We start from the raw sequence: 15,000 nt of genomic DNA on the forward strand, positions 1-15,000 counted from the left end.
GAGGGGAAAAGGAGAGGGAGGAAGAGAGGGGAAAAGGAGAGGGAGGAAGAGAGGGGAAAAGGAGAGGGAGGAAGAGAGGGGAAAAGGAGAGGGAGGAAGAGAGGGAAAAGAGGTAGGAGGAAGAGGAGGAGACGCGAGCGAGAAGAGGGAGCAAAATAGGGGAGAAAAAAAGGAAAGCCAATCGTGGAATTATAAAAATTATTGTTTTTCTTTTTGCAACGCCTCTCCTATTTTTCGTCTTTCTATTCCCTCTTCTTTTCTTTATCTCTTCACTTTTCTTTTATTATTCATTTATTCATTTTCATACATTCTTTCTTCTGCTTATCTATACTATTTTTTTCTCTGCCCCCCCCCCCCCCTTTCACACACACACACACACACACACACACACACACACACACACACACACACACACACACACACACACTCACTCACTCACTCACTCACTCACTCACTCACTCACTCATCCTCTCTCTCCTCTCTCTCCCCCTCCCTCACTCTCACACTCACACTCACACTCACTCTCACTCTCACTCTCACTCTCACTCTCACTCTCACTCTCACTCTCACTCTCACTCTCACTCTCACTCTTACTCTTACTCTTACTCTTACTCTTACTCTTACTCTTACTCTTACTCTTACTCTTACTCTTACTCTTACTCTTACTCTTACTCTTACTCTTACTCTTACTCTTACTCTTACTCTTACTCTTACTCTTACTCTTACTCTTACTCTTACTCTCACTCTCACTCTCACTCTTACTCTTACTCTTACTCTTACTCTCACTCTCACTCTCACTCCCTATCTTTCTTCCTCTTCGTCCGACCCTCTCCCTCTCCCTCCCATCGACCGCCATCGGTAAACACACGTCAGGTGGAAAGAAAAAAGTGGAGGCCAGGTGTGGTGGAGAGCCAACAGGTGGAGCTGAAGGAACGGCACTTATGACGCTCTGTTCAGTGCCAACCTCTGGCCCTCTTCTGGAAGGTTCTTGCAACGATTCTCGACCGGTTCTGATCGCGTCGTGTTTTGCGTTCACTTGCGAGGAACTACTTATTCTCGGATTCTGTCTCTGTCTATCGGTCTCTCTTCTCTCTGCCTCTGCCGTCCTCCCTTTCTCTCTCCCTCTCTTCCTTTCTGTCATTCCCTCTCTCCCTCCCTTCCACTCTCCCTCTCCTTCTCTCTCCTTCCCTCAACATGTCCCTCCCTCCTTCCACTCTCCCTCCCTCTCTCTCTCCTTCCCCCTCCCCCTCTCTCTCTCCCACCCATACGTTTCCCCACCTCGCCCCTCTCTCTCCCCCACCCACACGCTTCCCCACCCCGCCCCTCTCCCTCCCCCACCCCGGAGTTCCGAAGGGCCAACCACGAAGCCACAACCCGACGGGAAAGGCCGCCCTCCGCTCCCCACTCGGGTCGGCCTCATCCGCGCGCTTCGTGTTGCATATTGCCTTTCAACGAGCGCCGCCCCCTTTATGCAATGTTTCTTTTTTATTTCTATCTCTTCGCCTATCTGTCCCTATCTCTTTCTCTTTCTCTTTATCTTTATCTTTCTCCCTTCACTTCCTCCTTCTCCCTCTCCTTCTCCCTCTCCTTCTTCCTCTCTCCTTATCTCTCTTCTTTTCACTCTCTCTCCCCTCCTTTCTCCCTCTTTCCCTCCCCCCCTCACCCCATCTCCCTCCCTCTCAAACCAACCCCCCCTCCAAAACACACACACACACACACACACACACACACACACACACACACACACACACACACACACACACACACACACACACACACACACACACTAAAAAAAAAATAATAATAATAATCGAACGCCTATCCGCTTATCCGCACCGACCCGACCCGCATTTTAATATCCATCCCGTATCCGCAGCGATTAAAAGGCTACACTCCCCCCCCCCCCCCCCCCGTTCCATGCCCCACACTCGCTGCCGTGATCGATGCGGCTGCTCATCGGACGCTGAATTTTAGATCGGCCGGCGTGGAGGGGGGTGGGGGGGCTGGGACTCAAGTATTCATTTCTCTTGTAAATATTTGCCTGCCGAATGGGGATGCATATGGTGGGGGGGAGGGGGGAGAGCTTTAAGACCCATCGGCATGTGCATTTTTTTATTTATTCATGAACCTAATATTTTCCATTTCTTTGTTTATTCATGTACCTAATATTTCCCGTTTTATTTATTTATTGTATTTTTCTTTTCTTTTTTTTTTTCCTTCTGGATGTATGAGTACATAATATATACAAGTACACATATACTGTAAATATTTATGTATATATGGTATCTGCGCGTGCGTGTGTGTGTATGGCCATTTCTCCTTTCTTTCCCATTTCTACAATACTAAAAGGAAAAAAAAAACGTACAGAACTGTTACTGCCAATTCTAAAAAAATACCATACCCACGTTTGCTAAACACTTCCACCCTGTTTGCTTTCTAGATGTGCAAGCAAGCAAGTATAGGTCAGACCAGCATCCCACTCCTCCCCCCTCCCCTATCCTCACTGCCACCCCTACCCTCACTTCAACCTCCCCCCCCCCCCCCCCCCCGACCGCATCTCATTCCCGCTCCAGGAAAACGAGCGCCGTAAGTGAAATGTTATGGACCAACACCGTAGACTTTCACGCCGTCCTCGACTGGTAACGGGAAGTAATGATCCTAATCCTATACATACCATTTCATTTACTTGGAAGCGAATGGGCTTTGGCTAATATCAAAATAATTCAAACAATGAAGAAGTAAAGGAATAAACCGACTGAGAAGGAAGAGAGTTACAAAAATAAAATGATTTACGTACAAGGAAAATAAAATCATATGTTTACTTAGATCCTACCCTGCACCAAGAATAATAAGAACAAGAATAATAACAGTAACACTAACAACAACAATAATAACAATAGCAATAGTAATAATAATAATGATGATAAAAAATAAATAATAATAATAATATTACAATAACCATTACCCATCCAAAATAATAATAATGCCAATAACAACAACAACAATAATAATAACAGCAACAATAATAATAATATCATCATCATCATTACCAAAAAGATAATAATAAAAATAACAACAACAACAATAATGCCAATAATATTATCATTATCATCATCGTCAAAAGATAACAACAACAACAACAACAACAATAATAACAATATTATCATCATCAAAAAATAACAACAACGCAACTATAATAACAGCAATAACAACACTAATGGTAATCAAACAACCCTCCCAATACCAGTAATCAACACCAATACCAGCAACAGCAAGGGCAACGCGCCAGTACTCACGTGGCTCCGACGGTCTTCAACTTGAGGAACTGCGGCGTGAACTGGTACCTGACGAAGCGGCCGGCGTTGGGGTCGCTCTCCTCCTGGTCGATGCTGGCGTCGCCCTCCTCGGTCTCTGCCGAGGGAGGAAGGGAGAGGGGGTTAATATGCGCGAGGAGGGGGAGATGGAGGAGGAGAGGGAAGGGAAGAGGAGGGGGAGGTGGAGATGAGAGGGAAAGGAAGAGGAGGAGGAGATGGAAGATGAGAGGGAAAGGAAGAGGAGGAGGAGAAGAGGGAAGGGAGATAGAGGAGGAAGAGGATGAGGAAGGGGAGGAGGAGGAGGAGGAAGAGGGAGAGGAGGAAAAGGAGAAAGAGGGAGAGGAGGAAGAGGAGAAAGAGGGAGAGGAGGGAGAGGAGAAAGAGGGAGAGGAGGGAGAGGAGAAAGAGGGAGAGGAGGGAGAGGAGAAAGAGGGAGAGGGAGAGGGAGAAGGAGGAGGAGAAAAAGAAGAAAGAAAAACAAACAAACAAGAAATTATAGAAAACCAGAAAAACATTTACTATATCCATATATATATAGTAAGTATCTTAGTGCATGCAAAATAACCACCGAAAACTTGTCTTACGACGAAGATAATCACGTGATAACGTGTAACATCTCAAACTGCAACGCCCCTAAAAAAACACACAAAAGAAATTCCCGGTCGCGGCAAAAGAGCGGAAACCTTCTATGCAAATTTATATAGCCTCTTATTTTCCGCGAGGCTTCCCCGCTGACGATAATTGTTCAGGGGGTTTCCGGCTGAACCGAATCCCGATTTCGCTTTCGCCGAGAAAAGCCAATTTCTGGTGTAATGGGTATCACATTCGCACACATCGAGGGATGTAAAGAAGAGAGAAGGAGAGGGAGAGGGAGAGAGGGAGGGTGGGAGGGAGGGACAGAGAAGAAAGGGAGAAAGGGGGGAGGGAGGGAGGGAGGGAGGGTGGGAGGGAGGGAGGGAGGGAGGGAGAGAGGGAGAGAGGGAGAGAGGGAGAGAGGGAGAGAGAGAGGGAGAGGAAGAGGAAGAGAGAGAGAAGAGAGAGAGAGAGAGAGAGAGAGAGAGAGAGAGAGGAGAGAGAGAGAGAGAGAGAGAGAGAGAGCGAGAGGAGAGAGAGAGGAGAGAGAGAGAGGAGAGAGAGAGAGAGAGAGAGAGAGAGAGAGAGAGCGAGAGAGAGAGAGAGAGAGAGAGAGCGAGAGAGAGAGATGGAGAGAGGGAGGGAGGAGAGAGAGAGAGAGAGAGAGAGAGAAGAGAGAGAGAGAGAGAGAGAGAGAGAGAGAGATACATAGAGAGAGAGAGAGAGATACATAGAGAGAGAGAGAGAGATACATAGAGAGAGAGAGAGAGATACATAGAGAGAGAGAGAGATACATAGAGAGAGAGAAAAGATACAGAGAGACAAAGAAAACGCACGAAAGCACGAAATCAACACACAAACAAACAAACACACACGCTACCCAGCGAGGGAGGAGCCCCGGCCGCGTCTCCTCCAGCATGCAACAAATACCAATTGCACCTGATGACCTCACTCAAGCCTCGGCCAAGATGCGTCTTTGCGAGAAACTTGTGCAACTCGAGACTCTAAATATACCACACTCACAGAGGCTGCCTTTCGCTTCCAGTTAGGTGGGGCGGGGGGGAGGTGAATGGGAGTAGGAGGGAGAGTGGAGAAGGGAGGCAGGGAAGGAGGGAAAGTGGGAAGGAGGGAGGAAGAGAGAGAAGAAGAGTGGAGGAGGGAAGTGGAAGGGGGGGTGGCTGGATAGGAAGGGAGCTTGGGGTGTAGTGAGAGGTGGAGGGAGGGAGGGAAGGTGGGAAGGTGAATGGAAGAGGAAAATGAGTGGAGAGGGGAAAGGAAGGAGGGAGGGAGAGGGGGAGGGAGGGAGGGAGAGGGGAGGGAGGGAGAGGGAGGGAGGGAGGGAGGGAGGGAGGGAGCGAGGGAGGGAGGAAGAAGGGCAAGAGGCAAGGTGGAAATGAAAGAAGAGAAGAAAGGAAAAAGAGAGGAAAGAAGAGAGTGAGAGAGAGAGAGAGAGAGGAGAGAGAGAGAGAGAGAGAGAGAGAGAGAGAGAGAGAGAGAGAGAGAGAGAGAGAGAGAGAGAGAGAGAGAGAGAGAGAGAGAGAGAGAGAGAGAGAGAGAGAGAGAGAGAGAGAGAGAGAGAGAGAGAAGGAGGAGGAGAAAGTGAGAGAGCGAGAGGAAGGGGGGGGGGGCGGGTGGAAATTCACTCAGACCCAAGCTCCTTCTCTGCCAACTTTGGTTTAGTCTGGAATAGCTAACACCGCGGCAGGCACTGGGATGTGGCAGTAACGTGCATTGATACAGAAAGGGAATGTTGTCTGTGTTTATATTTAGGTTTTTATCCTTTATCTATCTATAATAATTGTTATCGTCATTGCTATTATAACTATCATTATCATCATCATAATCCTAATTACCATCATCATTATCATGACCCTTCCGAGATAAATAAAAAACAACCTAAACGAACAAACGAACGAACAAAAAAAACAAATACAACAAAACAAAACAAATAAAAAAAAGAGTAAAAAGAGGGTCGTAAAATTCCGACAGACGACCCGGGACTCGTTCAAAGGGGGGGAAGGGAGGGTCGTTCGCAACATCTATCGTACGAAGCAGGACAGATAGATAGATAATCAGATAAACAGACAGAGCGGGATATTCATATATTTAATTCGTCTAGCGTCTAGGGATATATGTCTATCAAGCTGTCTATCTTATTCAGCAGCCATCAATCTATCAAGCCTTACGGTGTATATAAGAATGAAAATAAAAGGATATCTGTCTATCTCCCGATGATTCTGCCTAACACTCTGTGTCTCTACCTACTTAGCTATCAAGTCATATTGTATATAGAAGTAGATAAAGAGAGATCCAAAAAGAGGGAGGAGAGAGAGAGCGGGAGGGGAGAGAGAGAGAGAGAGAGATAGATAGAGAGAGAGAGAGAGAGAGAGAGAGAGAGAGAGAGGGAGAGGGAGAGGGAGAGGGAGAGGGAGAGGGAGAGGGAGAGGGAGAGGGAGAGGGAGAGGGAAAGGGAGAGGGGGAGAGAGAGAGAGAGAGAGAGAGAGAGAGAGAGAGAGAGAGAGAGAGAGAGAGAGGAGAGAGAGAGAGGAGAGAGAGAGAGAGAGAGAGGGAGAGGGGAGAGGGAGAGGGAGAGGGAGAGGGAAAGGGAGAGGGAGGGAGAGGAGAGAGAGAGAGAGAGAGAGAGAGAGAGAGAGAGAGAGAGAGAGAGAGAGAGAAGAGAGAGAGAGAGAGAGAGAGAGAGAGAGAAGAGAGAAAGAGAGAAGAGAGAGAGAGTGAGAGAGGGAGAGAGAGAGAGAGGGGGGGGAGGGCAAGAGGGAGGGAAAGAGAGAGGGAGACAAGGAAAGAGAAAGAGAAAGAGAAAGAGAAAGAGAGAGAGAGGGGGGGGGAGGGCAAGAGGGAGGGAAAGAGAGAGGGAGAGAAGGAAGGAGAAGGAGAAAGAGAAAGAGAAAGAGAAAGAGAGAGAGATAAAAGAAACATCCATCATTCAAGAGGATTTTCTTTCCGCGCGCATTTCAGGTCCACGCCAACAGGTCATCTCCCCCCCTCCCCCCTACCCTATCTATCCCCGCCCCCGACCCCAGAGCTGGTCACCACTCAGTGCCAATGCTCTCTAAGTGCAGCCTTAGCTAAGTGCCGGCCTGTAAGTGCTTGAGTACGGATGGGGGCAGGGGGGGAGAGGGCAGGGGGCAAGGACGGGGAGGGCTGTGGATACTAAAGTACACAATGTTTTTTTACTGAAATGAGAGAGAGAGAGAGAGAGAGAGAGAGAGAGAGAGAGAGAGAGAGAGAGAGAGAGAGAGAGAGAGAGAGAGAGAGAGAGAGAGAGAGAGAGAGACAGAGAGAGATAGAGAGAGATAGAGAGAGATAGAGAGAGAGGAGAGAGAGGAGAGAGAGAGAGAGAGAGAGGAGAGAGGAGAGAGAAGAGAAAAGAGAAAAGAGAAAAGAGAAAAGAGAGAAGAGAGAAAGAGAGAAGAGAGAAGAGAGAAGAGAAAAGAAAAGAGAGAAGAGAAGAGAGACAAGAGGAGAGGAGAGAAGATAAGAGAAGAGAAGAAAATAGAGGAGAGAAGAGAGAGCAAAGAGAGGAGCGAAGAGAGAAGAGAAGAGAAGATGAGAGGAGAGATAGAATGGGAGGTAGGGTGGGAGGGGGAAAGGATAAGGAGAAAATGCAATTGCAAGTCAATACACTGGCAAGTTTGACGTAATGTCATGGTAAACAAGTGTATCCGTGTACGTGTGTATGTGCGTGTATGTGCGTGTATGTATGCGTGCGTGCGTGTGTATGTGTGCGTGCGCGCGTGTGTATGTGTGCGTGCGTGCGTGCGTGAGTGTGTATGTGTATGTGCGTGCGTGTGTATGTGCGTGCGTGTGTATGTGCGTGCGTGTGTATGTGCGTGCGTGTGTATGTGTGTGCGTGTGTATGTGCGTGCGTGTGTATGTGTGTGCGTGCGTGTGTATGTGTGTGCGTGTGTATGTGTGTGCGTGTGTATGTGTGTGCGTGTGTATGTGTGTGCGTGTGTATGTGTGTATGTGTGTGCGTGTGTATGTGTGTGCATGTGTATGTGTGTGCGTGTGTATGTGTGTGCGTGTGTATGTGTGTGCGAATGTCTGTGTGTACGTGTGTACGTGTGTATGTGTGTGCGTGCTTGTGCTTGTGCGTGCTTGTGCGTGTGCGTGTGTGCGTCCGAGTGTGTGCATGTGCGTGCGGCATCCATGTGCGTGTGTGTTCCTGTACATAAAATAACAAACAAGTTCTCAAGTTATCGAGAGAGCGGAGGAAGCACCATGGAGACGAAGACAAACAAAAAAAGGTAAATAAATAAATCAATAAATAAAAAATAAAAAATAAACAAAAATAAAAAGCGAAGGACAATAAACACAGAACAGGGAGGGAGGGAGGGAATGAGGGAGGGAGGGAGGGAGAGGGAGAGAAAGAGAGAAAAAGAGAAAGAGAGAAAGAGAGAAAAAGAGAAAGAGAGAAAGCGAGAAAAAGATAAAGAAAGAGAGAGAAAGAGGGAGAGGGAGAGAGAGAAAGAGGGAGAGGGAGAAAAAAAGAGAGAGAGAGAGAGAGAGAGAGAGAGAGAGAGAGAGAGAGAGAGAGAGAGAGAGAGAGAGAGAGAGAGAGAGAGAGAGAGAGAGGGATAGGTAGGTAGGTAAGGAGCGAGGGAGGGACGCAGGCAGGGAAGGGGAGAGGGGGAAGTGAAAGACGCAAGAAAAAGGTAATTAAAACAACAACAACAAGAAAGTGTAAACAGGAAAAAAAAACGACAACGAGAGATAAATATATTAATATAGAGATGGATAGATAGATATATCGATAGACAGATAGACACAGTAAGGGTAATCTTTTCCTTCTTCTCCTTCTTCATATCACTGGCAGTATTGCTACCACCACCATCGCTGCCATGGCTATCAACTTCATCATTCCTAATATCATCCTTACAAAACAGCAGTAGCATACTCCTCCTGGTCGCCACCACCAATATCATCATTTTTACCCTTTCTCATTACTATTACCATTAACTTACGTGAGAAACCGGACATACAGAGCACGATACACAATCTACATTCTATTTTTCTTAATGCATTTCGAAAGAATATTACGTAACAATGATAAACGTAACAACAACAACAAAAACAACAATGACAATGAAGATAATAATAGCACCAATAACCCAATAGATTCAAGAGAGCGTTTCTGCCGATAAAAAAACATTGCAAACTGCAAATCAATACGCAGTTAAGTATTCATAAGCCCTAATATATCCATAATAACGCCAATAATACGGATAATAAACAGCAATGATAAGAAGAATAAAAAGGCAACTGTCGGTATTAATAATTGACGGCGATGATAACAAAAACATGAACAATAACAACAATTGCAATAAGCGAATATCAATGAAAAAACAGTAATAATATGGAATATGAAAGATAGCAGTGAAGTAATGCTAATATCATAAAATAACAGCAAGAACAAGAGGAACATTCGCAATAACAATAATAATCATAATCATATTAATAATAAAACAGACTGTTATCTGTCAACTAGAGCTGAGGTTCTTCCTTTATTCTCTCTCTTCTTTCCTTCTTTCTTCTTCCTCGTCATGCCGCTATTACCCTCTGCCTCCTTAATCCCTTTCCATTTCTCCCTCTCCTCCTTACCCTCATTTCTCCCTCCTCCTTTTCGACCTCCTATTTCCATATTCTCCCTCCCTGTCCTTTTCCACCTTTCTCCCAGCCATCCCTTTGCGCAACCTCCACCCCCCACTCCCACCCCCACCCCCACCCCCCACCCCCTTGCCCATACGTCATTCCATTCCAACGCAACGCCCTCTATTTATACTTGGGTTCGTGACGCACACTCCCCTTCCCTTTCTCCCTTTCCCTTCCACTCCCCCACCTCCTCTTCCCATTCCATTCCATTCCATTCCATTCCACTCCTCCACCTCCACCTCCTCTCCCCATTCCATTCCATTCCACTCCTCCACCTCCACCTCCTCTCCCCATTCCATTCCATTCCACTCCTCTTCCTCCATCTCTCTTCCCATTCCATTCTATTCCACTCCTCCTCCATCTCCTCTTCCCATTCCATTATATTCCATTCCTCCTCCTCCTCCTCCTCCTCCAGCGAGACCTTGACACCAGCTCTTGGTTCGATACAGGGGAATACGGTACTCTGCAACATTACCCTTGCAATATCAGTATCAATATTGCTATTTCCATTCCCTCGTTTCGGTTTATTTTTGCATTCTATACTGTTGCTTTTTTCTGAGATTCATTCATGCCAAGGATATACGTTGCTATTTTAACGTTGTGGTTTCTTTTTCCAGGTAAGAGAAAATGCTAAATAAATAAATATATATATATATATATATATATATATATATATATTTTTTTTAATGTTAACTTGATCGCTCGTACCGGATGGTGGAAAAGGACATTTCTGAACAGATTTACAGTATATAGTTCCATAACTCAGTAGATCTTTTCCCTGCTCATGCACATACTAATATAATTTAACTTTCCCACCTAAGGAGAGGGGACGCTGTGGGGGGGGGGGGGGGTCAACAACAACGCAAAGAAGGGACAAGGTGAAAACAAACAAATAAACAAACAAATAAACAAACACAGAAGCACAAACAAGGATATGAAACGACTCCTGCCGTTTCGAGTCGAGCCTGAACTTCCTTCTCTGGTCTCACTCAAACTGCCTATCCCATTCATTCATCCGTTTCCTCCAAAACTATCCCATTCTTCTTCTTCTTCATCCCCCTTAATTTCTCCTCCACCTTTCTTCTTCCTCTTCAAATGAAACCATCAGCAAATGAACCACCTCTACTTTCCACCTTACGTAACACAGCGTAAACAAGATTTCTGACGAAGATAAAGCTGACGACCTCACGAACTACAATATTCCAGTGCGTCATACCCCATACACGAGATACATGGGTTCGGTATAAAGACATGCTATTTAATGACTCATTTATTCACTTTATCATCTATTTATCGTACATTTTTTGCGGACATGGGGGGGGGAGGGGGGAGTTACAAGTTTCAAAGCCGTGAATACAGACATAATGAGTCTAGAGTTTTTACGTTGCAAGGGGTAGTATGGTGTAATGATGCAACACCACATTGATATTGATTATGTGGGTTCGAATCCATGTCAGGTAAGGAAATTGAGCAGGTGAGAAGCGAGAGACGGGGACGAAGGGAGGGAATGGAAGGGAGAGGAAGAAAGAGGAGGGAGGAGAGAAGGAGGGGAAGAAAGATTGAGAGAGAGAAGGAGGGAATGAAGGAGAGTGGGAGAGATGGAAGGGAGGAGAGGGGAAGAGAGGGAAATAAGGAGAGGGGGAGAGAGGGAATGAAGGAGAGGGGGAGAGAGGGAATGAAGGAGAGTGAGAGCGAGGGACGGGAGGAGAGGGAGAGAGAGGGAAGGGAGGAGAGGGGGAGAGAAGGAAAGGAAGAGAGAGGTAGAGAGGGAAGAGAGGAGAGGAGGAGGGGAAGAAAAGTTGAGAAAAGGAGGGGAGGGAGGACAGAGGGAGGGAATGAAGGAGAAAGGTAGGAAAAGAGGGGAGGAAGGGCGAAAGGAAGGAAGGAGAGAGGGAGAGGGAGAAAGAAGGAGAGAAAGAAGAAAGGAAGGAAGGTGAGAAAGAAGTAAGGAAGGAAGGAGAGAAAGAAGAAAGGAGAGAGGGAGAGAGAGATACAAGGGGGGGGGGTGAATTCCTGGTTAATGGGGATGGGAATGGGAATGGGAAGCACAGAGGAATGATGGGGAAAGTGGGTCAGATTATACACGGTAAATGAGAGGCCTTGGCGTTCCTGCCTTTGCCCTGGCTTAAAGAGTTGCTCTGTTTCTTCTCTCCTCTTCTATTTTTCTCTCTCTTCCTTTGTCTCTTTGGAACACACACACACACACACACACACACACACACACACACACACACACACACACACACACACGTACACACACACACACACACACGTACACACACACACACACACACACACACACACACACACACACTCTCTCTCTCTCTCTCTCTCTCTCTCTATCTCTCTCTTTCTCAACAAACAGACAGACAAACACATAAATAACAAACCGCACAACACAATAATACTGCCACGGTCATTAAATCTCGCTTTGGCACAAAATACAATAATTACACGCCAATAACTCTTAATTATCACGCTTAATCATAACTGCGGATACAGTCAGCGAACATATTAATACCCAATACAAATGCCATGTGCACAAGTGTGTGTGAATCCACTGTGGGCGTGCATTGTAAATATAACCGTTTGTTTGTGCGCAGGGCCGGCGCTTGTGACCGTTTCTGCGTGAACGTGCTAATAGACACGTATACATGACCTTGAATATACTATTGTGCGTGTGTACATACGCATGTACATTCGCGTGGTCGCACTTATCTGAACGCGCTTTATATCAATACGGATACAAGAACGCGTGTGACCGCTTGCGTGTACGTGCGTGGAAGCCTTTGCTCGCACGCACACATGTCCGAACGTGTTCTCAAACGTCTTAATATCCGAGTTGTGCATTCACATCCGGGACCTCCGCCGACGTGACTCGCCCACGCAATCGGACGCGTTAGCCTCACCGCCGGGGAGAGGGGGGGGGGACGAGGAGAGAGGAAAAAGGGAGAAGGAGGAGAGGAGAAGGACGAGGAAGAAGAGGAGGAGGCGTAGAAAAAAGACGACGAGCAAGAAGAGGAACAGGAATAGAAGAAAAGAAAGTTGGGAAGTAAAAAGAAAAAGATGATAAGAAAATGAGAAAGAGGATGATGAGGAATAAGGAGAGAATGATGAGAGAAAAAAAAAGTAGTGGTAAGAAGAGCAACAGTAAAAGGAGGAAAAGACGAAGACGAGCAACAGTAAGAGGAGTGACAAGATGACGTGGAGGAGAAAAGGCGAGTGTCAAGCGGTGCGCGTGGCGGCCCCTCGTCCTCGGGCGGCCCTCGTCCTCGGGTGGCCCTCGAAGGCGGAGGAGCTGCCCGGCGCCCTCGTGCGCCTTAATGAACGCGGAGCCCGGATCCTCGCTCGCAACGCCCTTCGAAGCACACACGCGTCCGCACGCTCAAAGGCACGCACACGCACGGACGCACGCACGCACGCACGCACGCGCACGCGCACGCAAACACACACACACACACACACACACACACACACACACACACACACACACACACACGCGCGCGCACATACATACATATCGAGTAGATATTCAACACACACACAAGGATTCAAGTCTGCAAACATTCACGTAAAAACGCATGCCTACACACAAACCATACTAACTCCAACACAGACAGAGATGCAGACACAGATACAGACAGACGCACACTCTCTCACTCTCACTCTCGCTCTCGCTTTCTCTTTCTTTCTCCCTTTTTCTCTATACCTCCCTTCTCTTTCTCTCCCCCTCTCTCTACCCCTCCCTCCCCCCTCCCCCACCCTCTCTCACCCCCCCCCCCACCTTCCTCTCCCCCCAGGCTACCCAACGCAAGGGCAAACCGCAGTGCTTTAAGAGCCATTGAGAAGGATCCACGTGCAAAAAATCGTTATCAAAGAGGAGAGTCAATTACCCGAGGAAAAAACATTAATTAAAGAAAAAAAAGAGAGAGCGACAGGCAGGGAAACAGAGGAGAGGAAGGAGGGAAGGAGAGAGGGAAAGAGAGAGGTAGAAGAAGATGATAGGGGCTGAGAAGTGTGGGGTAGAGGGGGAAGAGGAAGGGAAAGGGGAAAGAGAGAGAAGAGAAGAGAAGAGAAGAGAAGAGAAGAGAAGAAAAGAGAGAAGAATGAGGAACGGGAGAAGAGAGACAGGCAAAAACTAGAAATAAAAACAAAAAAATGAAAAGAAAGAAAAGAAAGGCAAAAGTGGGACACAAGAAATCAGGAGAAAATGAACTAAAAAAAAGGAAGTACTTTCCCCTCCACGTTTTCCTCTTCATATTTTTCTCTCTCTCATTCGATACTAGTTCCTCTTCGCCATTTCCTTTTCTCTTACTTCTCCCAACTCTCTACCCCATCCTCTCCCACTCTCGCCCACTCCTCTACCTTGTATCTTCCCTTCTTTCTTTTCTTTCTTTCTTTCTCTCTATCTCATCTTGTCTCTTTCTATCTCTCTTTCTCTTTCTCTGATCTTGTCTCTTTCTATCTTTCTTTCTCTTTCTCTCATCTTGTCTCTTTCTATCTTTCTTTCTTTTCAATCTCTCTTCTTTCCCAGTTCTTTCCCAGTTCTTTCCTCCCCTTTCTCTCTTCTTATTCTAACCTTCCCTTCTTATCTTTCTCTCTTTCGTTCTTCCTGTTCTCAAACATGGGAAATAATGATCGCAAAGACTTTGATGATGGCGATGAATAATGAAATGAAAAAAAAAATACACCAATGAATAAAAATCAAAAGACAAACAAGTAAGAAAGAAACAATAGTATTAATAATAATAATAACTAATAATAATAATAATAATAATAATAATAATAATAATAATAAAATAATAATAATAGCAACAAGAATACTAACAAAAATAACAATAACAATAATAACAAAACAACATCAAAAACAGAGATAAAGATAATAAAACGAAAGGAAAGGAAAGGAGATGAAGAAAAGAAAGAAGGAAAAGAAATGCAGCCGAAAGGACGGCCACGAGGAGAGAGTTTCCTCCGATCCATCAACAAGTTTTACGAGGCCACGAGCCTTTGGGACGGAGGAAGGGAGGGAGAGGAAGGGAGAGGGCGAGTAAGGGAGAGGGAGAGGGAGAGGAAGAGAGAGGGAGAGGAAGGGAGAGGAAGGGAGAGGGAGAGGGAGAGGAAGGGAGATGGAAAGGAAGGGAGAGGGAGGGGGAGAGGAAGGGAGAGGGAGAGGGAGAGGAAGGGAGAGAAAGGGAAAGGGAGAGGGAGAGGGAGAGGGAGAGGAGAGAAGAGGAGAGAAGAGGAGAAAAGAGAAGAGGAGAGAAAAGGGAGGGAGGGAGGGAGGGAGGGAGGGAGGGAGGGAGGGCAGGGAGGGAGGGAGGGAGAGAGAGAGAATGGGGGGGAGAGGAGAGAAGGGGAGAGAGAGGGAGAGGGAGAGAGAGAAGGGGAAGAAGAAAGGAAGAAAGGGAGAGAGAGAGGGAGAGAGAGGGAGAGAGAGGGA

At 46.6% G+C, this 15,000-nt stretch overlaps 1 protein-coding gene across 1 annotated transcript in view; it reads right to left on the reverse strand.

Moving 5' to 3' along the window:
- Positions 1-3,273: 3,273 nt before the first annotated feature.
- LOC125026270 (protein unc-119 homolog B-like) overlaps positions 3,274-15,000 on the reverse strand; it is a 53,211-nt gene continuing 41,484 nt past the window's right edge. Inside the window, exon 4 of the mRNA XM_047614574.1 lies at positions 3,274-3,411. Coding sequence (XP_047470530.1) covers positions 3,293-3,411 — 119 coding nt within the window. The 3' untranslated portion in view covers positions 3,274-3,292. The remainder of the gene's footprint in view (positions 3,412-15,000) is intronic.

This window comes from Penaeus chinensis, chromosome 6 (genome assembly GCF_019202785.1).
Source record: "Penaeus chinensis breed Huanghai No. 1 chromosome 6, ASM1920278v2, whole genome shotgun sequence".
Classification (NCBI taxonomy): domain Eukaryota; kingdom Metazoa; phylum Arthropoda; class Malacostraca; order Decapoda; family Penaeidae; genus Penaeus; species Penaeus chinensis.